We start from the raw sequence: 25,697 nt of genomic DNA on the forward strand, positions 1-25,697 counted from the left end.
AGATGTGCCCAAAACGGCAATGCAGGTATCTCGGCTCACACCATTGCACTTCAATCCTGACTGCACCACATCATTCATCATGGGTCGCGGTTTTAATCTGTCCGGGGGCATGTCTTGCCAGCCCACCCTTTCAAATAATAGCTGCCTACTACCCACCCACCGACAGCACTCACAACCGGATCTTACTTGTCCCTGTCATCTTCATGAGCCGATGAGTAATTACTCGACGCTGACAGGCTGGAATACAGCTGCTTCCGCACGCCCCCCTTGGACCAGGTGAACCACTTTGCACGACCATCCACGCCTCGAGCTTGCCTTTGACGAATCATTGTGCCGCCGATTCTAATACGGCATGCGTCCGTTTACTTTGCCGCCATTCCAATTCGCAGCTCCCGTGTTTTGGACCCCGGCTGGCGTGTACATCCTCCGAGACTTGGTTCCGCATGGTCGTGAAGCGATCAAAGCAGTCTGATGTTAGTCCACACAGTTTTAGCTAATAGCATGTTGGCCTGTAATTAATGCCCCAGGATGAGGCTTTTGGCGGACCAGTGCGTTCCCTAAAAGGGCCATATCTTCTACTCCGAGTGCACACCTTCAACGTCACCGGTATTGTCGCCGGCTCTGATTGTTACTGGTGCCATTTGCCCATCGAAACCACCCTCCCCATTATCACTATCCATTACACTGATTGCCCGGAAACGCTATTGTTCTAACTAACACGCTATCAGACCACCGAACCACCAGAGGTGTAACTAGAGAACTATGGACTTGACAGGACTGTCTATCCTTAATGCCCGGCCTTCCAGGCTGCCTGGACCAAGCCTCCTACACCAACTGGTGAAGGAGCCGGGCCAACACGTAGCCCTGGACCATATGAGTAATGGTCGGCAATCTGCATTGACCTACAGTGAGCTTCATGAAGCTGCAGCGTCTATGGCGACTCGCATAACAACAGCATCAGGGAATGTCACTGGACAGTTTGTTGTTCCTGTGCTCATTCACCAATCCCCTCTTCTATACATCTCACTGCTGGCCATTTTAAAGTCCGGGGGGGCTTTCTGTCCTCTCAATATTGACGCGCCGCCGGAACGCGTCAGATTCATTCTTGACGATGTCTCAGCAACAGTGGTTTTAACCACGAAAGAACTGGCATCTGGAATACCCTACGACACCGGTGCAACTATAATCATCGTTGATGAGAATGAAGAATATCAAAGCTTTTCTCGATCTCCAAGAGTCGAGCTCAGACATAGAGTCCCTCGACCAGAAGATTTAGCCTATGTCATGTATACATCAGGATCAACAGGAACTCCCAAAGGGGTGGGAATTTCGCACGATGCTGCATCGCAAGCTCTTATTGCCCATGATAGACATATCCCACCATTCTCACGCTTCCTGCAGTTTGCAGCACCGACATTTGATGTCTCAGTCTTCGAAATATTCTTCCCACTCTTTCGAGGTGCTACTCTCGTTAGTGTTCGGCGGGCTGAGATGTTAGACGACCTTCCTGGCGTGCTACGCGCTATGAGAGTGGATGCCTGTGAACTCACACCAACAGTCGCTGGAAGCCTGTTGCGCCGAAGAGAAAGTGCGCCAGACCTCAAGTTGCTTTTGACAATTGGAGAAATGCTCAATGCCCCTGTAGTTGAGGAATTCGGAGGGGACAATGAAAGGCCGAGCATGCTTTGGGCAATGTATGGTCCAACTGAAGCCACAATCCACTGGTAAGATTCTCAACTATTTCTCAGCGAACCTAACTCTGACCAATGTTAGCACTCTTCAAACTGCATTCTCGTCTGATTCCTCGACGGGCAATATTGGTGTACCCCTCGATACAGTGTCGTGCTTCATTATCGAGATTCCAGAGTCAGATAGCCACGAGTTTGAAATTAAAATTCTTCCCCAAGGAGAAGTTGGAGAGTTGGCTTTGGGTGGCTACCAGTTAGCTACTGGCTACATCAACAGACCGGAGCAAACAGATTCAGTCTTCCTTGATTCGCCGTTTGGGCGCATCTATCGTACGGGGGACAAAGCTCGCTTACTGCCAAATGGAAAACTTGAATGCTTCGGTCGATTATCAGATGGCCAAGTGAAGCTGAGGGGACAACGTTTGGAGTTGGGGGAGGTAGAGCAGGCCGTCCTTCGAACCTCAGGATGTCACAGCGCTGTGGCAGCGATAGTACAATCTATCCTGATAGTGTTCTGTGCCGTCGACGAAGGAGTGACTGAATTTGCTATTTTGAAGCATTGCAAAGATTGGCTACCGCAGTACATGGTTCCTGGAGAAGTTGTCTTGATGGCAGAATTTCCAAGATTACCCAGTGGCAAGGTTGACCGGAAGAGGCTCAAAGCAGAGTACGAACAACGCAAAGCCGACATGTCAGAGAGCATCTTGGGCTCCGTACCGGTTGACACAATGGAATCAGAGGTTCTAGCAGTTGTGTCTCAGAGTTTGAATTTCAAAATCCATAAGTCGACTCCTCTAGCCTTGATTGGAATGGATTCCCTCAAAGCAATCAAGTTGGCCTCTGCCCTTCGGACTTCTGGGTTTGGGATAGACTCAACAGCTCTTCTCACAATGAAAACTGCGTCTGAAATTATTTCTACCATCCGAAGGCAGTCGCAATGCGATATAGACAACCCTCAACAACCGTCAAGAGATCTTTCATTAGACTTTGAGGATATTGTACGACAAGACGCCAACTTGGCTCGAATTCGTGGCTCAGTCGAGGACGTTGTACCATGCACGCCTCTTCAAGCAGCTATGCTAGCTGAGACTGCACGGAACCCAACAACTTATTGCAACGAACTTGAGCTTAGTATCCCGCTAGGTTATGGCATCGATCATATATCAGAGACTTTCAGAGAACTTTCACAGCAGAATGAAATTCTGCGTGCGGGGTTTGCAGCTGTAAAAGGTAACTTTGTTATGATTTTCCAGCGGGAACTCCGACCCGAACAGATCTGCGTTGTCGACCAGTTTCAAAAACGACTGTGCCTCTCCTCATCGCAGGACTTCATATCTCCCTTGATGCTCCAGATCCAGCGAAGTCCAATAGAAGATAGGGTCCATGTTCTCTTGCAACTGCATCATTCTCTATATGATGGATGGTCTATGGATATTCTTCTTTCTGATTGGTCCAAACTGCTCCTGCGACAACAAGTATCTCAGCGCCCTTCTTTCCGGGAACTTGTAAGATTTTACCATGGCATGCAAACAGGCGATGCCACCCGAGTATTCTGGACGGAACATCTCGCAGGATGGAAGCGATCGCCATTGCCCAAGTTACGCAGTCAGGTGATGCGATCAAACCGAAGCCTATCAATCAGGAGACGATTGTCTCTCTCTCGAAGTAGGGTTGATACGGGAATGCAGAAGCTTGGCTGCAGCCCTCAAGTGATCTTCCAGGCCTCACTAGCTCTGCTGTGGTCAGGGATCACAGGAATGCGTGATATCACGATTGGCTCAGTAACTTCTGGGAGGACGGTTCCTTTAGGAGGCATTGAGCAAGTAATTGGACCATGCATTGCCTCCCTCCCTGTTCGAGTCGATCTAGACAACGTATCCGTATGTGTCGACCTGCTTAATAGCATACACTCAAGTAACAGAGGAATTATGCATCATTGTACACTTTCATTGTCAGAGCTCAAAAAGCTGGTCGCAGTACAACCCGGCGAAAGCCTCTACGATGTGCTTTTTGTATACCAGGAATCTCTCGCCAGCTCGGAGCGGACGCAGAACGTTGTGAGAGAGACGAGTCATCTGGATCGACTAGAGACACCGATGGTGTTTGAAGTTGAGCCAACAGAAGATGGATTTGAGCTTCAAGTTACATATCTTGAGGCCTTCGTGCCACCAGAGACGGCGGAGCATATGGCGAATCAGCTTGAATTATTGATTGTCTCTATGCTGGAGAATCCTACCACTAAGGTCAAAACGACACTGAAGGAGATAAGCTGTAGCCCGTCCATCCACAACATTCGGCCTACCATACCGCAGAAAACCCCTGATTTAGCGCGACTTGTTGAAGAAGTTGTGCTTCAAACTCCGGACTCGGATGCTCTATTGTTTACTCACTCTTTGGACGGTGGCCACCAGACGAAATGGACATTTCAAGAGCTCAACGCAGTGGCAAATCAAATCGCAAGATATCTACATTGCAGTGGTGTCAGGGTTGGCGAAGTAGTGGCTATTGTGATGGAAAAGTCACCAACGTTGTACGCATCGATTCTGGGCATCATCAAGTGTGGTTGTGGATATCTACCAATTCTTCCTTCAACGCCTCGTGCTCGCATCAGTGAGATCCTACAGCAAGCCCATACTGAGCATTGCGTTGTTGATAACGTGTCTCGTAATCAATGCCCATCTCTGTCCGAGCTTTCTACGATAACTGTCGATACCAACTCGCTCCTTGACATTTCCACGGACAATCTGGACGTTGAAGTTGATGGGACTCGACTAGCGTACGTGATTTACACGTCAGGCACGACAGGAACCCCAAAGGGTGTTGCAATTCAGCAACATAGTATTGCTGCAAATATTGAGCATCTTGAGGCACTGTATCCCAAGTGTCTCAATTCACAGGGTCGTCTTCTGCAAGCATGCTCTCAAGCCTTCGATGTGTCAGTATTTGAGATATTTTATACGTGGTACGCAGGGATGTGTTTGTGTTCAGGGACAAATGACACAATCTTGGAAGACATCGAGCGCTCAATACGTGAACTTGGCATCACCCACCTCAGCATGACACCAACAGTTGCCAACATCGTCAACCCTAATAATGTACCCGGCGTGGAATTTCTTGTGACTGCCGGAGAACCCATGACACAATCTGTTCATGAGAAATGGCAACGCCATTTGTGGCAGGGATACGGACCATCGGAAACCACAAATATCTGCACAGTGAAGAAAATGACAGCAGATGACCATATTGAGCACTTAGGGCACGTGTTTCCTAACACCTCTGTTGTGGTACTCTCTCCAGAAAGTTCTGACGTAGTGCCCCTTAATTGGGTCGGCGAGTTCTGTTTTGGAGGTGCCCAGGTCGCTAGAGGTTACCTCAACAAGCCAGAGCTCACATCCCAAAAGTTCATTCAACATCGGCAGTACGGAAGACTTTATAGATCTGGAGACATGGGTCGCATGCTTCCTGACGGTTCCCTGATGATACTTGGTCGCATCGATGACCAAGTCAAACTCAGAGGCCAGCGAATCGAAGTTGTTGAGATCAACAGCATGGCGACCTCGAGCGGTCTGGCATCCTCAGCTGCTACAGTATTGGTGCAGCGCGGAGAGACTTCCTCCCAGCAACTATCCCTCTTCTTCGTTCAGAATCATGATGCTTCTAGCTTTCATGTGTTGAAAATCAACAGCGAAACTCATCAGTCCCTGCTCGCACACCTGAAATCGCGATTGCCGAGCTACATGGTCCCCACTTACCTCATCCCAATCTCATCAATACCCATGACTTCGAGTGGAAAGATAGATGAACGTCGACTTCGTGACTGCTTTAACAGCTTGGGTATGGATTATCTCGAAGAGGCCTCTAGAATGTCCTTGGACACTCAAAATGAGGGTGATTGGACCGAGTCAGATTTGAAAATCGCAGATACCCTTGCGGAGTCTGCGAATGTAACCAGGAATGACTTTGGCAGATGGTCACCCTTTGCTCTTCTCGGAATAGACTCTATATCTGCCATCGACCTAGCACGCAATCTCAGCTCGAAACTTGGTTCTCGAGTTGCTGTATCTGAGATTCTTCGCAACCCAACTGTTGCGCAGTTGGCGAGATATCTGGATGGAAAGACATCACAACAAGAGGAAACCCTAGTCGATAGTCTTGAAAGCCTTTTCCCCGCCGCCTTTGTTGACTCGATGAAAAAGGAGTTTGCTAAAGAGGCAAAGATCATTGGTGAGATCTTGCCATGTACCCCCTTACAGGAGGCGATGCTTTCTCGCGGCCAAAGGGGTTACTATAACAAGGTGCTCCTCCGTCTGACCACTAGCTCTGGAGCCATGAGATCATACTGGAAAACCATGTCGTATAGGCATGATATTCTTCGGACCTGCTTTGCGGCGACCACAGATTCCCGACGTGCCATTGCTCAGATCGTCCTTGAGAGCTGGGAAATACCATGGAAGACGTTCGATGTCAATGAATTGTCTTTCGATGGGGCTATTGAACAACATCTCAAATCTCTCCCTGATCCTGTCGATTCAAGAACACCACCTATATCTCTAGCGCTACTGAGATACCGTGGGTCTGAGTTTTTGTCATTCATCTGCCATCACGCACTCTACGATGGTGTGGCAATGGAACGACTTCTCAAGGAGGTAGAAGCATTGGCTGTTGGCGAGGAATTACCACCGACAGTTCCCTATAGTCAATTTCTGAAACTATCCACTCGCTTGCCCAATGATGTAGAACAATTTTGGCAACGGCACTTTGAGAACTACAAACCATCTGCAATCTTTCCCCAGACAACCACGAGTCAAGTTGACCAGAGCACCTGCACCACATCTATGGACATCCCTCTCAGCGATTTGCAGTTGCGTATTCGAGATCTCGGGTCAACTCTCCTTTCGGTTTGCCAAGCAAGCTGGGCCACTGTTCTTGCAGCCGCATACAGTCGTACAGACGTGTGTTTTGGAAATGTTGTCAGCGGCCGTACTCTTGACATTGAAGGCCTTGAAAGACTCATTGCACCATGTTTCAATACGATTCCTGTGCGCGTCGACTTTCCAGAAGCATCAAGTAATCTTGATCTAGTCAAACACCTCCAGAAACTGAACACAGAGCTTATTCCGTATCAATTTACTCCCCTGAGGCTTATCCAGCGCAGCATCAATCGCACTGGGAAGCATATATTTGATACGCTTCTACTGCTGCAAATGCCATTACAGGACATCGACAAGAACGTCTGGACACTCGAAGGAGATTCTGGAGATATGGATATCCCCTTGGTGTGCGAAATCGTCCCTTGCCCTGGGTTGAACTCACTAGTTGTCAATCTTCATAGGGACATGAGTATTATCACTGAGGAAGTTGCCACGGCTATGGCTGATATTTTCAAACTTACGTTACGAGCCATTCTGACAACTCCTCATGCCAGTTCATTGAACAAGAAGGATCTCTCCGATGCCCTCAGGTCAATAATAGACCAACTCGTACCTCGAACCGAAAAAGAAAATACAACAGTGACTATTTCGAACAAAAAAGAAGAATGGAGCGAGGTTGAGTTACAAGTTAGACACGTCCTGGCTATCCTTTCAGGGGTGAGCGATCAGCATATACAACGCCGCACAACCATTTTCCAGCTGGGCCTCGACAGCATCAACGCTGTGCAGGTGGCTTCGGTTCTTCGCCAGCGCGGTTTCGTTGTATCGGCCTCTGATGTGATTGAATGCCCAAGTTGCTCCAAGATAGCCGCAAAGCTACTGGAAAATTCATCGAGAGCAGATGTTGGGTATGCACTGAAGTACGATCTTGACAAATTTTCACGACAAGTCCTCACAGAGGTTGTTTATCAACTTCCTCAACCAGTCAAAGTCGAGGCAGTCCTACCATGCACGCCTATCCAGTCTGCTATGCTGGCATCCTTCATTCAGTCTGGAGGTGACAACTACCTCAACGCAGTGAGGTATATAGTGACGGAAGATGTCCAAGTGGCGAACCTGGAAAGGGCTTGGCAGCTGCTTCAACAACGACATCCTATGCTGAGAACTGGCTTTGTCCCCGTGCAACATGCAGAATCCTCTTTTGCTATGGTAAGGTATGAAGAGGGATCAACAGAGACGACTATAAACCATCTGCACTTGGTTGGAGACGAAGAGGCCGACCTCATTCAGATCAAGGCTGATGCCAGCAAATCGATGCTTTCTTCGCTGCACCACCCCCCTTGGAGAGTGATCTTGGCTCGATCATCGCGAACCAATACCATGAGCCTCATCATTCACCATGCTCTCTACGACGCGCCCACACTTTACCTGATGCTTGATGAACTTTCACAACTAGTCCAGGGCAATCAGCTACCCCGGCCTCCGACCATCGAGCCTGCGGTATCAGCCATTCTGGGAATGGCACTCAATGACAAACCTAAAGAGAAGGAATTCTGGGAGGCTAAAGCCAGCAAGATTGTTGTTAACAAGTTTCCAATTATGACATCTTTGCGAGTTGAAGAACGACAAGTGCTGGCTGACTCGATGTTTGGATCACTGTCATCCACGAAACTCAGGGCAGCGACTCAAGCCTCAAATATCACAATCCAAGCGGCCATACAAGCCGCTTGGACACGAGTACTAGCATCTTATTTGGGAGAAGAGTCGGTTGTCTTTGGTGTTGCGCTCTCTGGAAGAACCATTGATGAGACCAAGGATGTCGCGTTCCCATGCCTCAACACAGTGCCTGTTGTGGCAAGCAACGTTTCGTCTAATGCTGACTTGGTCAGCTACATGATGAGCTACAATCAGCACCTTCACAAGTACCAATTCTCGCCGCTCAGTCAAGTGCAGAAATGGCTAGGTCACCCCGCAGGACCCATATTCGACACTCTCATTGCGTACCAGAAAATGCCAGACCATAGCACTTCATTTGTACCGTGGAAGCTGGTCAACGAAGAAGCCAAAGTCGAATATCCAGTCTCATTGGAGATTGAACCCATGGACAATGACCAAATTCGCTTATGCACAACGTACTACAGCGACGTCCTCCCCCGTGAACAAGCACAGCTGTTGATGAAGCAGTTCGATGCTTCACTAACCCATATCGTCTGCAATGCTGCTGGTTTTGAGGATGAAATGATGAAGGATTATTTATCCCTGTATTCGATATTTCCTGCATCTGCCCCGGTACTAGACACCCCCGTTCAGCTGTTACACCAATTTGTCGAGAAGGGAGCAGTTTCTCATCCGGGGAAAATTGCTCTCGAGTTTGTATCAGAGTTCGAGGGAGATGCATGTGTCAAGCAACAATGGAACTATCGTCAGCTTGACTGCATGGGTAACAAAGTTGCCAACATGCTCCAAAAGACGGTCTCTCCAGGCGGCATTGTTGCCGTACACTTTGACAAATGCCCCGAGGCATATTTCTCAATCCTGGGCATTCTAAAGGCTGGGTGCTCGTTTGTCGCCCTGGATCCCTCTGCACCAAGGGCGAGGAAGGAGTTCATCATCGAAGATTCTAAAGCACCTTGCCTGCTAACAAGGAGCTCGAAGGGTCTTGATTTCGAAGCAAAAACCACGGTCATGGAAATTGAAACTACGGTTTTGAACGACACCAACGAGCATGTCGTCTTACACCCCAACATCTCTCCATCAGATACCTGTTATTGCCTCTATACATCTGGGACAACAGGAACGCCAAAGGGCTGTGAGATCACTCACGAGAACGCTGTTCAGGCAATGATGGCGTTCCAGGAACTTTTCAAAGGCCACTGGGATGAAGATTCACGTTGGCTTCAGTTCGCTGCTCTTCATTTTGATGTTTCCGTCCTCGAGCAGTATTGGAGCTGGTCCGTGGGAATGGCCGTCGTTGCTGCACCCAAAGACCTCATACTGGATGACTTGACAGCAGCTATCAATAGGCTCGAAATTACACACATTGATCTAACTCCAAGTCTTGCGCGGCTCACACATCCTGATGAAGTTCCCAGTCTCTGCCGTGGTGTGTTCATTACAGGCGGCGAACAGCTCAAACAGGAGATTCTTGACGTTTGGGGACCCCGAGCTGTCATTTACAACGCATACGGTCCTACCGAGGCCACTATTGGTGTCACTATGTTTCAGCGTGTGCCCAAAAACGGCCGCCCTAGCAACATCGGAAAGCAGTTCCCCAATGTTGGTTCCTTTGTGTTCAAACAAAACACTAACAGGCCAGTCTTCCGCGGTGGCGTTGGAGAGCTTTGCGTGTCAGGGAAACTAGTGGGCAAGGGTTATCTCAACAGAGCAGAACTTACAGCAGAGCGGTTTCCTACACTTGAAGAATTCAATGAGAGAGTATACAGGACAGGTGATCTCGTCCGCGTGCTCCATGATGGGTGTTTTGACTTTCTCGGTCGGGCTGACGACCAAGTCAAGCTTCGCGGCCAGCGACTTGAAATCGCCGAGATCAATCATATCATCCGTACCGACGTTGTCGATATTCACGACGCCGCAACTATTGTGGCTCGACATGGAAGTAGTGGCAAGGATGTTCTGGTCACATTCATCGTTGACAAAAAGTCTAAAAATGGCCCCCTTGAGATTCTGATGGATCAGGAGGGCCTTGCTGCGCAAGCAAAAGAAGCATGCCGTGCCAAACTTCCGGGGTACATGGTACCAACATACATCCTGTCACTTCCATACATTCCCCTTTCCTCAAACAACAAGGCAGAAATTAAGGATCTGAAAAGACTTTTCGGCGAACTTGCACCAGATAAGCTCTTGGAGCTTTCCCATACCACAACAATACCTGTTTCACAGGGGGGCCGGAAGATAGTTGGTCAATTACTTGAAAGTATTGCGCAGTTCAACAACATGAGCAAAAATGATCTGTCGTCATCGACAAGCATCTTTGACGTTGGCGTGGACTCAATCACGGCCCTCAGACTTTCCTCCCTCCTCAAATCCCGCGGCCTCAAAGCAGCATCCCCTGCTTTGTTGCTTAAAAACCCAATCATTGGCGATCTTGCCAACTCTTTGGCCAAGAACACCTCAAATCGACAAGAGAAACTTGTGCGAGAGGTGAAGCAGTCTATCCAGGCACATGGCCATCGGCACCGTGGCATGGTCTGCCGCCTTCTTAATGTCGAGCCAGCTGATGTCGAATATGTTGCCCCATGCTCGCCGTTACAAGAAGGTATCATATCTCGGTCATTAACTAGCAGCGAGCCCGGCGCTTACTTTAATACTTTTGAGTTGAAGCTCCATGAGACTACGTCCATAAGCAAGTTGCAAAAGGCATGGGACGACTTGGTACTAACAGAGAGTATCCTGAGAACTGTCTTCATACCCACCTCGAATGGCTTCGTGCAAGCCGCCGTGCGAAAATCTACCTTGGCTTGGGAAGCCTACACTGTTCAATCGGATGATTTGATTTCTGCATATCTTGCAGAGCAGAAGAAGTATTGGATCCAGCGGAACGAGTCCTCTATCACACAGCCTTTACTATTCATCTATGTTGAGACACCGACATCTAGGCTGCTTACTGTTCATATTTTCCATGCACTTTATGATGGTAACAGTTTTGATCTCATGATGAAGCGGGTCGCGGCGAATTATTCAGGTGTTGACGCACCTGATGCTCCTTCATTTCTTGAAACTCTGAGTTATGGTCCTCTGGCAAAATATGATAACTGTAGAGGTTTCTGGGAGCAACAACTACAAGGCTGGACCCCTGTTTCAATCCAGGCACATGGGAATGGCGAACCGGACGCTGTAGCCGTCGCTGAGCGGGAAATGTCGACCGCAAGTCTTGAGGCGATCCGTTCATCTCAGAATGTCACGCTTCAGGCTGTTGTCATGGCGCTATGGACCTCTGTTCTGCAAAATTTTACGCAGCAGCAGCCTACCGTTGGTATAGTTGTATCTGGGCGAGCCATCGACCTCCCTGGGATCGAGAACACCATCGGCCCTCTTTTCAACACCGTACCTTTCTATTGTCGAGCAACCCACCACGAAAGCTGGCAGTCCCTACTCCGGCGCTGCCATGACTTCAATGCATCAGTTCTCGATTTCCAACACGTTCCTTTGAAGGACATCCAGAAGTGGTGCTCTAAGGGCAAGGCATTGTTTGACAGCCTCTTTACCTTCCAGATCGAGGAAGTGACCGTTGCCAATGAGAACAGCCTCCTTTTTGATATTGCGGGTAGTCCAGCAACGCCCGATTACCCTCTTGCGCTAGAAGCGGTCTACGGTTATTCGGGCAATCTTCGACTCACTCTTGTCGCACAAGGACATATCGCGTCCTCACAAGTACTGAATGGTTTGCTTGATGACATTGAGCACTTCACAAGCTTAGCTGCAAGCTCACCAGAGAGCGAGGTGCCCGTCCCAGCAACCGAGCAGAACTGCAACCCTGACGCCAATAATGAACGCATCCAAACGCACGAATCGGACAATTTTGAATGGAGTCAAGAAGCTCAAATGGTTCGGAATGAAGTTGCTTTCTTGGCAGATGCTGCCCCATCTGACCTTGATGAAAATGTGTCGATCTTAGAACTCGGTCTCGACAGCATTGATGTAATCAAGCTTTCTACCACACTTAGGAGGAGGGGAATTCATCTATCCCCTTCGCATATAATGCGCCACAAGACGATTGCCAACATACTGGCAGATTCGAGTGATCTCTCTCTCAAACCGCCAACTTCTGCAGATGATGCTTCGCTGCTGCAGGTCAAGACTAGGTTGCGCGAATACCTTGAGAGTGTCGATGCGAACCTGGGCCGCGTCGAATCTGTTCTTCCACCCACTCATCTCCAAGAGTCAATGGTGGCTGGGATGATCCAATCTGACTTTGAATCCTACTTCAATCACGACATTCTCCAAGTGTCCGATCATGTTGACACTACAAGACTGGTCGACGCTTGGAAGGAATTGATTCAGCGTACACCTATCCTGCGGACAGGATTTGTACAGGTCGCTCAGCAGAACCTGGATATGACGTATTGCCAGGTCATTGCAGAATCTTTTGACGCCGACATTGAAGTTACCACAGTTCAGAACTTGGATGAGCTGCGTCAACTCACCGCAGCAGCAACTGCAAAGGCCAGGGAAGGAGCAGGATTAAGCCACCTGGTTCAGTTGAAATTGGCGAATATGGGCTCTCATCGATACATGGTCCTTTCCATGGCACACGCTCTTTACGATGGATGGTCCCTAAGTTTGCTCTTCCAGGATCTCCGGGAACTATTAGAAGGAAGGCTGGTTACCCGCTCCCCAGTAGAGCCATTCCTTATAAAGGTACTGGGATCCACGAACCAGAAGGCAAAGGACTTTTGGACACAGTATCTGGAAGATGCTTCGCCATCGATCATTCCTCTGAGTGAAGCGTTGCCCAGCCCAACTGAGAACACCCTGCGAAGGTTGGAGTCCGCTTCCAAGATTGGCCTCCCCGAGATCGAAATCGCCTGCAAAAGACTTTCTGTAAGCTTGCAGGTACTCTGCCAAGCTTGTTGGGCCATTACACTGGCACGCCAAACCAAGAAACTCGATGTCCTCTTTGGCACAGTCTTATCGGGTCGGGATTTCGATGGGGCAGACAACCTCGCGTTCCCAACAATGAATACAATTGCCCTGCGATGTATTTTGCACGGCTCAGTGTTGGAGTTTCTGCGGTATCTTGAGGAGAACATGATCGATATCAGAGACTCCCAGCAATATCCACTTCGAAAAGCCCAATCAGCAACAAAGCTCAACGGACAAGATTTGTTCAATACCTTGTTCATCCTTCAAAAGTCTCCAGTAGCTGAATCATCAGATCGCCTCTTGTTCACATCCATTGAAGCGTCTTCGGCCACCGAGTATCCCCTTTGCGTGGAAGCTGAAGCAATGTCTGACACTCTCTTATGGCGACTCGCTCTTCAGCCCCAGTATGTCTGGGACGGAGGACCTGAAAGTATTTTGGAGACTTTAGATACTGTCATGGGTTTCCTGATACAGCCAGGCTGCCCGGAGATTCTATCCTTCGAAGAGCATGGTGTGTCCATCTGCGGTATGGCTCCTGTCATACTGGGCGATGGAAGCAGTTCCGTGCCAGTTGATTCTACAGATCTACCAACGGAAGAGGATCGGGAGTGGTCCCATAATGAAGCCGAAATCCGAAGCATTCTTCACCAGGTCTCGTGTGTTCCCGTTGCCTCAATCAGGATATCCGACAACCTGTACCACCTTGGCCTCGATTCGATTAGTGCCATCAAAGTGTCGTCCCTCATGCGAAAGATTGGAATAAACCTCCGCCCCCAAGATCTTGTCAAATCCTCAAGCATTGCAGAAATGGCTCAACGCGCCACGCAAGCCCAAGCTACACCGTCAGAGACTCTGGAGTTGACCGAAGAATGGGCCCCACCCGACGACATCGATCTTGAAGTTCTACTACGCGCTCATGGAATAGCAAAAGGAGATGTTGAAGTACTTCCTGCATTGCCAATGCAAGTCTACATGCTCGGTGCATGGCAAAGGGCAGAGGGCTCTGTATTTTTCCCCGAGTTTCCATGCCAAATTAAAACTTCAGATGATCTAAACGGCATTCAGACTGCCTGGGATAAACTTGTGTCTGAAGTACCTCTCTTACGCACATGCTTCATTCCAACCCAATCTCCAACTATCCCGGTTTTGCAGGTTGTGCTTAAATCCCACAAGCTTTCCTTAACTCAGGACCCCCTTAATGAGCAGTCAATTCAGGCTGCCCGTCCACTTGTGAGAGCGCACATCACGCTCCAGGAAGACTGCATCTGGTCATTCAGACTTCAGATCCACCACGCTCTGTATGATGGAGTCAGCCTTCCAGCCCTATTGCGACGATTATCTCAACTACTACATGGCTCTATCGCTGTCGAGGACAATGGGCTTACTCAGTGGAAGAAATTTGCAGTCCGTCAGGCTAGTGAAGCAGCCCAGAAAGATAGACGAGCTTTCTGGAAAGCCTACTTACACGGCACCTCTTCCAGTTCGATTGCTGCTGAATCGCAAGCAGATGTAAAGACCCGAATTTCTTACTTAAACGAATCAGCTATACCAGATCTCAGTCAGATACAGGCTATTTCTTCCCAGTCTGGAATTTCACTCCAGTCTTGGTTCTTTGCAGCTTATGCCAAAGTCCTCGCCACGCAAAACAACACACCAGACAATGGGTCAGTGGTATTTGGCATGTATCTTGCCAACCGAGCTGCGGCCAGCGATAGGCTCCCTCAGGTCTACCCGACTCTGAACCTTGTTCCTTTGAGGGTTGACTCACCCAAGGAACTCTCTTTGTCTTCTGTTGCAAAGAATATCCAGAGAGACATTCATCAGATTACATCTGATGGACGATCAAACGTCGGTCTCTGGGAGATTGATCAATGGACTGGTGCACAAGTAAAATCATTTGTCAACTTCATGAGCTTCTCCGACGATACAGGTTCAGTAGAGAACTCGGTCACAGTTTTATCACAAGAGATGGCTGACAACTCGTACCACCACCACGTGCCAGCTCAATTTGAGGCGGCTCATCAGGAAAGCTTTTCAGTGAATGGCATCCCGGTAAGTTACTGGTCCTCCGAGCTAAAAATGGCTACTAACCCTATTGTTACAGCTGGCTGTTGATGTTGAGGCTTCCGTCAATAAGGGACGTCTTGCCATTGGTATTTTTGGCTCACAGCAGCAGATCTCTCGAGAAGAGGCTGTGCTTGTAGCTTCCAGTATCGCGGACATCTTGAGACATGCCACCGAATGATCATGGCGGCGGAAATAAAGAAATCCATCCTGTTTAGACTGGCGTTTCGGTATCTAGAGCTACACGTCATGTTTTGAGCACAAGAGATGTATTCCTTCGTTGATGCAAATAAATAACAAAAGTTTCTGTCTAGTTTCAATCCTTAGGTAAACGCCTGACTCCTTCATGATGCATCTAATCGATCTCCTGTATACCCCGTTGGACCACATACCGATATGAAATGTCACAAAGAGTCCCAAAGGGCTAAGAGAAGCGTGATGTCCAACTAACCAGGAGATGAAAGACAGAGACTCGGCCAGCAAGTTAATGCTTCTTTCAAACCGAGTATCCCAGCATTGAGCGATCTGGAAAGAGGATAATATTGGCTAAGCGCACAACCTCCGCCTCAGCGCGAGAAATTGATGATGTGCTTGTAAGGCTCTTGGCGTCTCCGTCTCCCTCCATCTCAACATCCTCATCGGCCTTAGACTTGGACTTTTCCGAGGGTGGTGATCCGGAGCGAGTGCCTGCAACTTCCCATGGCGCAAGACCCATAGCCTGTAATGAAGAGGGGCCTCCAACTTCGGCAATTTCCTTTTCACCAGGCCGTGTTTCGGCGTCCTCTTCAACAATCCCTCTTCCTGTGGAATCAAAGTCGGGGCCGGGATGGCCTCTCTGGAATGCCTTCCTTTGACGTGCAAGATAGAGTGCATTTGTTTGCGTGAGTGGGGCTGCCGGAATGTACACGAGCATGCTGACTTCACTTTTGCTTCCACTAGGTGTTTTGAGACCATAGTTGTTACTGGAGAGGTAGTATGGAAGGTCAGGGTGCCAGAATATGTAGTCTCCAGGCTGTAGAGTTGGCAAAGTAATCATGCTGTTTCGTAGATGCAAATGGGGGTGCCATGTTTCAGTAATTCTTTGTGCATGTCCTGGGACAGCTCCATGAATGATGGAATCAGGCTCAGTTTGCAGCTTCCAATTCTCGGGAGCAAGGTATGCCTCCCATTCAGGCCCAGTGCGATTCTCTGGTGGAGGATTCTTGGTTGTGAAAAAGGGTCGGAGGAGGTAGTAAGCTGTTGCAAGCTTGGGGGAAGGCAAGAGGCGAACCATGCCGGGTTCCACGGTGGAAAGTGCCAATATGCCCTGAAACATGCGGAAGATAGTGCAGGCACCGTAGCCATTGTAAAGATCAGTCGTCACAGAAGTGCGACTGGTGCATTTCCAAGGATCGTAGTCTTCCCATTGACCATGAAAGATATGGTTATAGGTGCCGGCGCGTTGATAACCGTCGGGCTCCCAGCGCTCCAATGACCCGTTGTCAACTTGTGCTGTGATACCCGCAGATGATTGTAATGCTTGAATCCAATCGTCGGCGGACTGTGGCGGCTCGAGCGGCGGCACATTTAGACTGTTGGACTGGTTCTCTCCGTTTCCGTGTACGCGTATGCGATCGACATAGGTGATAGGGAGTCTTGTAACAAGCTGGTCGTCTGGATTGGTCTCCCATAGGCTCATCATAAATCGCTGTGCGCTGAGGACATTGGGGTGCGCTCTCGAGCGGACTTGAGCTGGTGTCCAAAAGAAGTCGAAACAGGCTGGATCATGCTGCTGGAGTGCCTTGATGTGGCGTTTGCTATCGAGATAATCGACTGTTTCGCGGACTGCAGTATCCGTGTCTGCTCTTGGTACGACCTTGCGGACGACGCCGACACCGTAGCGCCTTAGATCATGTCCAAAGCGCGCAGTCTGAACAGAGTCATCTAGGTCGCCAAACTCAATTGAAGGAATGAGGTGAGCCCCAAGGTCCTCTATATGACTGACCTCTTTGCGAAGTGCAGTAATGAGGCGGGCCCAGCTAGCTTCGAGCTCAGCTTCGTGGCCACTGATGAGGTTGCGCTTGATGCGGGCGAAGCGCGAGGGCAGAGCAATTGGCTCTGGGCCCCAAAAGGAAATCACGGGAGCATCTTTGTCCATAGAAGAGGCGGTGCTTAGGGTCGGTACTGTTCCATTTGTTTTGGGCTTTTGTGACAGCGAGGAGAGGCCGTTCGATTTTAGCGAGGGGAGAGCTGTTGTCGTCGTACTTGACTGGCTACCCGCCATTGTGCCGGCGATGTTAGCAGCTAGTGCCGCGGTAAGTTTTGCCTCGTAGGATAATCTTGCACTCTCCGTAGCAGCAACATTCACAAGCGACGCTGCGATTGGTGCTGAAAGAGAGGAGCGATGGCGAGACTTGGTGACGCGACCAGTTTGTATGAAGTTGAGGTTATTGGGACTGTTGTTAGAAGCAGTAGCAGTAGCAGCGACAGCAGTATTGGTAGCGTTGTAAGGGGATGCGCCTGATAGTGAGCCTGAGCTGGAGCTGGAGGGGTTTGAACGACCAAGGCGGGAGCGGGAAAGAGCAGCTCTGACCTGTTGACCTGCCACATCAGCACCTTTTCTAGGCGGCAACTGCACCCCTTCTGGCCCTTCTCCTCCTCCTCCTCCCTCCCATCCCTCCCGCTCTCCTCTTCCATCTCCTCCTCCACCTTCCGCCGCTATAACTGTTTCGACCCTTGTTACCGGTCCCATGGTTGCAGCATCCCACTTCTCTTGGGCCTCCCTAAGGCTTTTCTGTTGTTTCGCCTCACGTGCGCCTTTGTGATCTACATCGTGGAACTGGCCATCTTCTTCTGAGATGTGACCATCGTATGGTCTTCCATATGCGACTCTTCCAAGTCCGTGTGTAAGACCGTCCCCGACGGCTACAGCCGCCACTGCTGCTGCTGCTCCTATTGCAGAGGCTAGTCCTTGAGCGTTGTCCAATATGGGCGTGGTGACCTCTTCTTCACACGTTGTTGGTGGTAAGTCGATTGTTGGTGTAGCCATTTTTCTAACCTCGAATCGCGTTTTGAAGTTGGGGTTTTCGGGGTGCAGCCGCTGACAGCAGATTGAAGGCTCTTGGGATCGGTTATCTATCGCGTCTGCTTGTTAATGCTTTAAAAACACAATAAAACCCTTCTGCAACCTGAATATCTCAGCCATAGGGACACAACAATCCGGAAAATGGTTTAATGTATCAAATTGCAAAGATTCGAGAACAGAACGAAATCAACAAATGCATCTGTTGTTATTCAGCTTGCACTGCTTCTTCTATAAACCTTACTTAAAACGAAGGTATGGCCCCTACTGATCGAGACCTCTTTACCAGGCGGCTGGTCGGACCGGGGCTCTGCTAAGGCCATCTCACCTGTCGTTCCGGAAGATACTCTGTGATATCCCCATGGAGGAGTAGAGGGTCCTCGACCGAGGGACCCTGCGCAACGGCGCAACGGCCGACGTGGATGGATCTCACAAACACGTTTCGGCCCTGTCATCCGTCGAATCACCCACTCCACGCTCAACGCTCCGTCCCGAAACCCCGGAAATACCCCACACTTTTCCTTTTGTAGCAGCTGATGGATGCACGGCTCTACGGGCCATAACCCGTCTAAATGGATACCAGCGCACCCGTTAAGAACAGTCGGGTAACAAAGTGAGTTGTGGGAATGGTCATCAGCTGGCCAGCCGAGACCCAACAAGACACAATATGCATAATAATAACGCACAATGCTATATCGATCTTGTGGCATCTTGCCACTGCTTATTATCACCTTATCTCAGCCGCCAAGAACACATCCAACATTGAATGTTCTGCATCGCGCTTCGGATCCCCCGATTGGTACTGGAACATCGGCGCATATCGAACTTTCGTTTCATGATGGAAATATGATCTAGCATTCCGGACCTTACGAGACACATTAAACTGAACGATCCGGGTGGTGAAGTGGTGGAAAGTCGCCGGCCCGCTGTGCCTGTTTTACTGACCCGTCGCGGCAAAATATGAATTGGTCGAGAAGCTGGGCCAAAGGCCCTCATCGGGGCAATACAACCCGACACCGGCACAAGCGATTGGAAGAACAACGGCAAATCGGGCCACAGGCCCCCGAGATCTTATTTGGTATACCAGCTTCAAATTTTCCTAACTACCCAAAGTATGTCATACTCGCTGCGATAATGCAATCATACGCTAATCATTTAATCATACAGATGTCCAAAAACAGTGAACCCTCCTCCCGTTTACCCCGACAAGCAGATATTTAAAAAATTGCCCTAACAATGCCTACAGTCGGGAGTGCTTGGGCTTCCAACCCTCCTCTTGAGCAATGAGCTCGGCAGCTCGCTCACCAACAGCGAGCACAGTCACCATGGGGTTGATTGTTGGCATCTCAGGGAAGATGCCAGCATCAACAATGCGGAGCTTGCTGATTCCACGAACCTTAAGTTCAGGGTTGACCACAGCCATTTCATCGCGCTCAACGTCACCCATCTTAGTGGTACCGGCAGGGTGGTACACTGTGTGGGCAACTCGGCGAGCGTATTCACTGATCTCCTCATCCGTTTGGACCTTAGGACCAGGGGCAACTTCTCCCTTGAGCCAGTCCTTGAAGGGGCTCTGCTGCGCAATCTTTCTGGCAGCCTTGATGCCGTGAACCAGGGTGGCGGCGTCGTAGCCCTCGGGGTCAGTGAAGTAACGGAAATCGAGAGCAGGCTTGACAGTAGGGTCAGCTGAGGTCAAGTAGATGCGGCCACGCGAGCGAGGACGGGGAATGTTGGGTGTCATGCAGAAGGCGTAGCCGTCCTTGATGATAGGATACCCTAGACGCTCTGTGTTGAGGTGGAAGGGAATCTGGTAGCAGTGCATCATGACATCAGCGGCATCGCCGTCGTTACCAGCGGCGTTCTTGGGCTCTCGTCGCAGGAAAATACCAGCATCGGAATCCATGGTGGTCTGATTAGCAGGAACGGGCTTGTTGAGCTCCCACATGATAATGGTCTCGGGATGGTCTAGGAGGTTCTCGCCGACACCTGGAATGTCCTTGACAACAGGAATCTTCAGGTCCTCAAGCTGGCCCTTGGGGCCAATACCAGAGTGGAGAAGGAGCCTAGGGGTATCGACAGCACCAGCAGATAAGATGATCTCCTTGCGGGCGTTAAGAGTATGCTTCTCGCCTGACTTGAGAGTGACGTTGATGCCAGTGGCAACGTCATTTTCGACGATAACCTTGGAGACATGGGCCTCAGTGAGAACGGTCAAGTTGGGTCGTCGCTCATCGCCACGAAGGATAGGGTGGATATAGGCGACGGAAGCACTGCTGCGGTGGCCGGTATCAGGGTTGTAGGAGACAGAGAAGAAACCAGCACCCTGGGTCAGCTGTCCCTTCTCGGAGATCTCGTGATTGAAGTCGTGGATGATGGGAATGCCCATGGCCTCGGAGCAGGCCTTGACCCAGTCCTTGGTGAGCTGGTTACGGTGACGGGGGTGGACGGGATTCAGCTGGTTGCGCAAGTTGTCAACATTACGCATAACGGTCTCGAAGTCCCAGCCCTTGCAGCCCTTGGCGACCCAACGATCCATGTCGTGGCGGAAGGGGCGGAAGGAGATGAGAGTGTTGTGAGAGGAGCATCCGCCCAGGACCTTTGCACGTGAGTGTCGGATGTGGCTGTTACCATTGGGCTGCTCAGTTGTGGGATAATCGTAGTCGAGATCACCACCAAGGAGAGATAGCCACTCGCGAAGGTTCAGAACATTGTTGAGACCGAAGTCTGAGGGGCCAGCCTCAATCATGAGAACCTTGCGCTCAGGCAGGTAGGAGGATAGACGGGAGGCCAGAACACATCCAGCCGTGCCACCACCTACGATGATATAGTCGTAGGCGGAGCTGGCAGAAGCGGGAAGATACTCAGTAGTCATGTTGGAGGAGTTGAGCGAGGGTAAAGTTGAACAAAAGATTCAATGGAAGGGTGGGTAAAGATCTTGCACGTGTCTCAGACGTTCTGGCTCCAGGGGTATCAATGAATTGTGTTGAGGGAGAAGTGAGGAAGAAGAAGCGACTTGAAGTCCAGGAGAGTGAGAGCTCTTGTACTCGAGCATTGGGACAGTCAAGATCTTTTTGACATGGAGGGACATCAGCTCAAAGTGGGGTCATGGATCATGGAAGGGTCCTTGGAAGCATCGTACAGTGCGGATGAATTCTCGCTACTGGCCTCCAGCCTCGACTTGATGTAGTGTTCTGACTGCTCCAAGTACCCTTTAGTGGTCAGTAACAAGGTTTGATTGGTCGGAGCTGCCAACATCGAGCAAGGCTGGTGGGTGGATCAAGACTCCAAGACGGGCGGCGGCGGCGGCAAAAGCTAACCAGGGAGAGAACTGGTTAAAGCATCTAGCAAGCCACGAACCTAGCAAGAGCGGGGCCTTGGCGGGGGGTTGAACGGCAAAAAGCGCTTCACCGACTCCGGGAATCTTTTTTTCGGTGTTACCGAAGGTTGAATATCCTAAGCCAGTGTTCCGAGCTTGAATGACGTTGACGGTTTCGTTATCAGTCAGTTGGTTGATATCTTTGTAGATAATGGAAGTGGCATGCGAGTAGCTGAGAGTTAGACTAGGACTCACCATGGAAAAAGGCTCGATTTCTTGGGGGCAGAAACGTGCGGGAAATCAAGTCGCTGGGGGGGCCTGTCTACGATGTACCTCCTTCATTCTTTATCATGCTACTAACACATGCAAAGAAGTGTGTAATTGCCTGGTTTTCCTTGGCCGCTGCAACCGCACGAAGAACGTTGGTTGACACGGCGACTGTTTGATATCTGTTCGGTGTTTGACGGTGGTTGTGGGGCCGTCTGACGGCGAAAAGATGGAGTTCAAGGAACTCCGGTGGCCGGATCCGGCTCCACGAAGCCTCGGAAGCAAATATCGTACTCAAAATTGATTTCTGATTGGGGAATATGGCGAGTTAGTTTCCATATGGTCAATAAGAAACAAAGTAACTATTCGCCAGGTCAACTCGAGGTTTGAAATTCACTGTCGGCCTATTGACTATCAGACGAAAGCTGCTGATATGATATCGCGAACTGGCTGAACCGGTTAACCGGCCATGTCGCTGTTTGATTACGAGGCTTGAAACACGGTAACACGGCGCAGGGTCGCCGCACTCCGCAGAGGATGTGTGTGATTATAGGATTCCTGATGTACAGGAAATACCTGTTCGGGATTCGCGTGCTGTGCTATCTCGCTTCATCCAGACCACATTGGATAATCTGCAGGGACAGTGTCTTGCACCACTGGAACTCCATATTGCCATGTGCCGTGGAGGATGCCAAGTTTGAAATGTTGCTTAGCATACTGATCAGGTAAAGCGTGGTTGGGGTACCTGGCCGTCAGATCGATAATCTCTAAGATCGATTTTTGGGGTGTGGTAATTGGATAGCGCGCCCCCGCCGAGTTGGCAAATCCCTTCTTTTTTGGCTTTTCTTGATCCCAAATTTTTGCTGGAATTTTCTGCCGTTGAAACCCGCTCGAATTACATACATATCGCTAGAGCAATCGTGTGTATACTAGCTGGACTGATAAGCAAATTCACTCGCCTTAGACGATAGTTGAATGTTGGTATCCATTGTTATGAAGGGTTGATTCAAGCGCTTTGCTTTCTTCACACTTCAACTGTCAAGAGCCTCGAGCTGGATACAGAGAGAGCTCTAGGGGTGGCAGGTGGACAGCTTGAAGCTCAGCAATGACGTTGGCGTGTCCACTTTTGTGCTTCCCCTCGACCAGCCACTCAAGCTTGGCGTTCTTCGGCATTGTTAAGACTGGGATTCTGTAGCTGGGCTGAGGACTGGGCAGGATGCAAGGCTGCCTACCTAGGTAGGTACTATACCTTAGGTACTGAGGTAGGTAATGAGAAAACAGGACTTTTTCGCAGTGACTTGTACCAGAAATTGTCTGCAGCATTTTTGTCAGAGTGAGGCGGGGCTGGCGGGTCTAGTCCCCAAGCCTTCCGAGCCGTTCTGTTATTCATCAGCCCGCAGAGCACCGTAAGTATGTACTGTACGATACCAGACTCATGCATCCATTGGTTGGACAACTTATCAATTGCATGCAAATGGAACCGTTTTATCCCTTCTTCCTCGGGTTCATTATCTTTCGCGAAGTGAAAGTGGTCTGATAATATGCGGCTTTATTTCAACGGTGCAGTGCAGAGCCGCTACTCTCCGCATCCATAGGCATTCAAGACACACTTTCACAATGAATGGCCGTCGACCTGTTCTCGCAACTGACTATCCGTCCCTTCAGATCTGCTCGAGTCATGATGGGTGCAGTCCTTCCCCAGGTCTGCTGATCTAACCACGTCACGGACTAGGGCTTCACAGCCGAAAATCGTTATCAGTTCCGTTTGGGACTTGTCTCTGAATGACCATAGCTCGATAAATTGAGTTCTTGCTCGTGTTGCTTGCCATTGAATGTTGGCTGTATGGTTGGATGGTCAATTCCACTGTGACGACACAGTGTAGCTCGGCCCCACGCCATTGTATCTTGCTAGAAGAGGAAGGTACCCGGCATCGGTCAATTGTGGGGCAATTGCCATCCCATCTTGACGGTACTTCATCCTGATCCATCCTCACAAGCTTTAGATTTAAGGTAGGATAAGGTACCTTACTTACAGCCAGCTCCCCACATGTAACCAACAGAGCATCTCCTCTCAGATCATTCTGAATACCTACCTACCTACCTACCTACGATCTATCTATCTATCTATCTATCTATCTATCTGCCTTTCGCGTTGTACCTTGCTTCATTCAACCTCCCTCTACACACCCTGTTGATTGCTCCTTCTTCGCTCATACCAACCAAGTTACAATGACTTTCTCATCCGAGATCCATACTTTCCACTCAGGTCGCCCACAGCCTGAGTCCTCTTCAAAGACCAACACCTTTGTGTCCGTCGATCCAAGCAACGCAAAGCCGCTTGCTACTATCTACACTACCACCCCAGAACAGCTCAACTCGAGCATTGCAGCGGCCAAGGCCGCTTTTCCAACATGGTCACAAACCCCAGCACCTCGCCGGGCTGCCATCCTTCTAAAGGCAGCCGCTATACTTCGCGAGCGCAATGATGAACTTGCGCTGACCGAGACTCTTGATACTGGCAAGCCTTGGTCGGAAACATCAACTGTTGACGTTGCCACTGGAGCTGACGTTCTCGAGTATTATGCACATATCGCTGCTGGCAGCTTCCCTGGTCAAAATACTCGTCTTCGCCCGGACGCTTTCGTCCTCACTACCCATGAGCCCTTGGGCGTTTGTGCCGGTATTGGTGCATGGAACTATCCCATCCAGATTGCTCTCTGGAAGTCGGCTCCATGTTTGGCTGCTGGCAATTGTATGGTGTACAAACCAAGTGAAGTCACTCCTCTGCATGCCCAGACACTCGCTCAGATCTACATTGAGGCCGGCGTCCCCCCTGGGGTCTTCAATGTTGTCTACGGTGACGGTATCGCCGTCGGAGCCCCTCTTGTCGCCCACAGCGACATTGCCAAAGTCAGTTTCACTGGCCAAGTTAGCACGGGCAGCAAAGTTGCCAGCCAAGCTGTCAAAGACATGAAGGGTGTCACCATGGAACTGGGTGGTAAGAGTCCGCTTGTTATTCTTCCTGATGTCGACATCGAGGAAGCCGCCGACACTGCCATGGTAGCCAACTTCTTTTCCACTGGGCAGGTGTGTACCAATGGCACCCGTGTCTTTGTTCCTGACACTCTGTTGAGCCAGGTTGAACAAGCTATTGTACAGCGATGTCGCGAGGGAATCCGTATGGGTCTGCCTCAGAACGGGGAGACCAATTTCGGACCCATGGTCAGCGCCGCGCAGCAAGAGAAGGTCAAGATGTACATCCAACATGGGCGTACAGTTGATAAGGCCAAGGTTCTTTTCGATGGCTCGGAGGAGTCTAGCATGACACAACCAACATCTGATGGTTTCTGGGTTCACCCTGTTGTATTCACAAATTGTACCGACAACATGCGCGTTGTCAAGGAAGAGATCTTCGGCCCAGTCATGTGCATCATGCCATATAGCACCCAAGGACGTCCTCGAGAAGAATGGGTATCAGAGCTCATTGCCCGGGCTAACGATACCCCTATGGGTCTTGCTGCTGGTGTTGTGTCATCTGATATGGGACTGGCACACGAAGTTGTGCAAAAGCTTGATGCTGGGATTACTTGGATAAACACATGGGGTGAGTCACCAGCTGAGATGCCTGTAGGCGGTTGGAAGATGAGCGGAATAGGACTGGAGAATGGTCATGAGGGGATAGCTGCGTATATGAGGACGAAGAGCACACTAGTACAGCTTGGTAAGGGTGCTTGTAAGGGTGTATTCTCAAAGCTATAAGAGTATAAGAAAAACTTAATTATATTTTATTAAAATTTTATTTTTATATATTTTTATTTTTTTACTTT

General features: G+C 49.8%; 4 protein-coding genes across 4 annotated transcripts; 2 read left to right on the forward strand and 2 right to left on the reverse strand.

Moving 5' to 3' along the window:
* Positions 1-443: 443 nt before the first annotated feature.
* FSUBG_12479 (uncharacterized protein) lies at positions 444-15,407 on the forward strand (the record flags this gene model as incomplete). The annotated part of the gene is made up of 6 exons (XM_036677271.1): positions 444-473; positions 528-548; positions 729-748; positions 807-1,724; positions 1,774-15,214; positions 15,267-15,407. 6 exons carry the CDS (start codon positions 444-446, stop codon positions 15,405-15,407), a joined length of 14,571 nt encoding a protein of 4,856 aa, XP_036532052.1.
* Positions 15,408-15,722: 315 nt separating this feature from the next.
* Positions 15,723-18,254, reverse strand: FSUBG_12480 (uncharacterized protein; the record flags this gene model as incomplete). Its single annotated transcript, XM_036677273.1, has 1 exon — positions 15,723-18,254. One exon carries the CDS (start codon positions 18,252-18,254, stop codon positions 15,723-15,725), a length of 2,532 nt encoding a protein of 843 aa, XP_036532053.1.
* A 1,273-nt stretch (positions 18,255-19,527) lies between these two features.
* On the reverse strand, positions 19,528-21,159 carry FSUBG_12481 (choline dehydrogenase; the record flags this gene model as incomplete). Its single annotated transcript, XM_036677274.1, has 1 exon — positions 19,528-21,159. The coding sequence occupies one exon, from the start codon at positions 21,157-21,159 to the stop codon at positions 19,528-19,530; it is 1,632 nt and encodes a 543-aa protein (XP_036532054.1).
* A 2,940-nt stretch (positions 21,160-24,099) lies between these two features.
* On the forward strand, positions 24,100-25,629 carry FSUBG_12482 (betaine-aldehyde dehydrogenase; the record flags this gene model as incomplete). Its single annotated transcript, XM_036677275.1, has 1 exon — positions 24,100-25,629. One exon carries the CDS (start codon positions 24,100-24,102, stop codon positions 25,627-25,629), a length of 1,530 nt encoding a protein of 509 aa, XP_036532055.1.
* Between the last annotated feature and the right edge of the window lie 68 nt (positions 25,630-25,697).

The sequence above is a fragment of the Fusarium subglutinans genome, assembly GCF_013396075.1.
Source record: "Fusarium subglutinans strain NRRL 66333 chromosome Unknown NRRL66333_c0000270, whole genome shotgun sequence".
Lineage (NCBI taxonomy): Eukaryota > Fungi > Ascomycota > Sordariomycetes > Hypocreales > Nectriaceae > Fusarium > Fusarium subglutinans.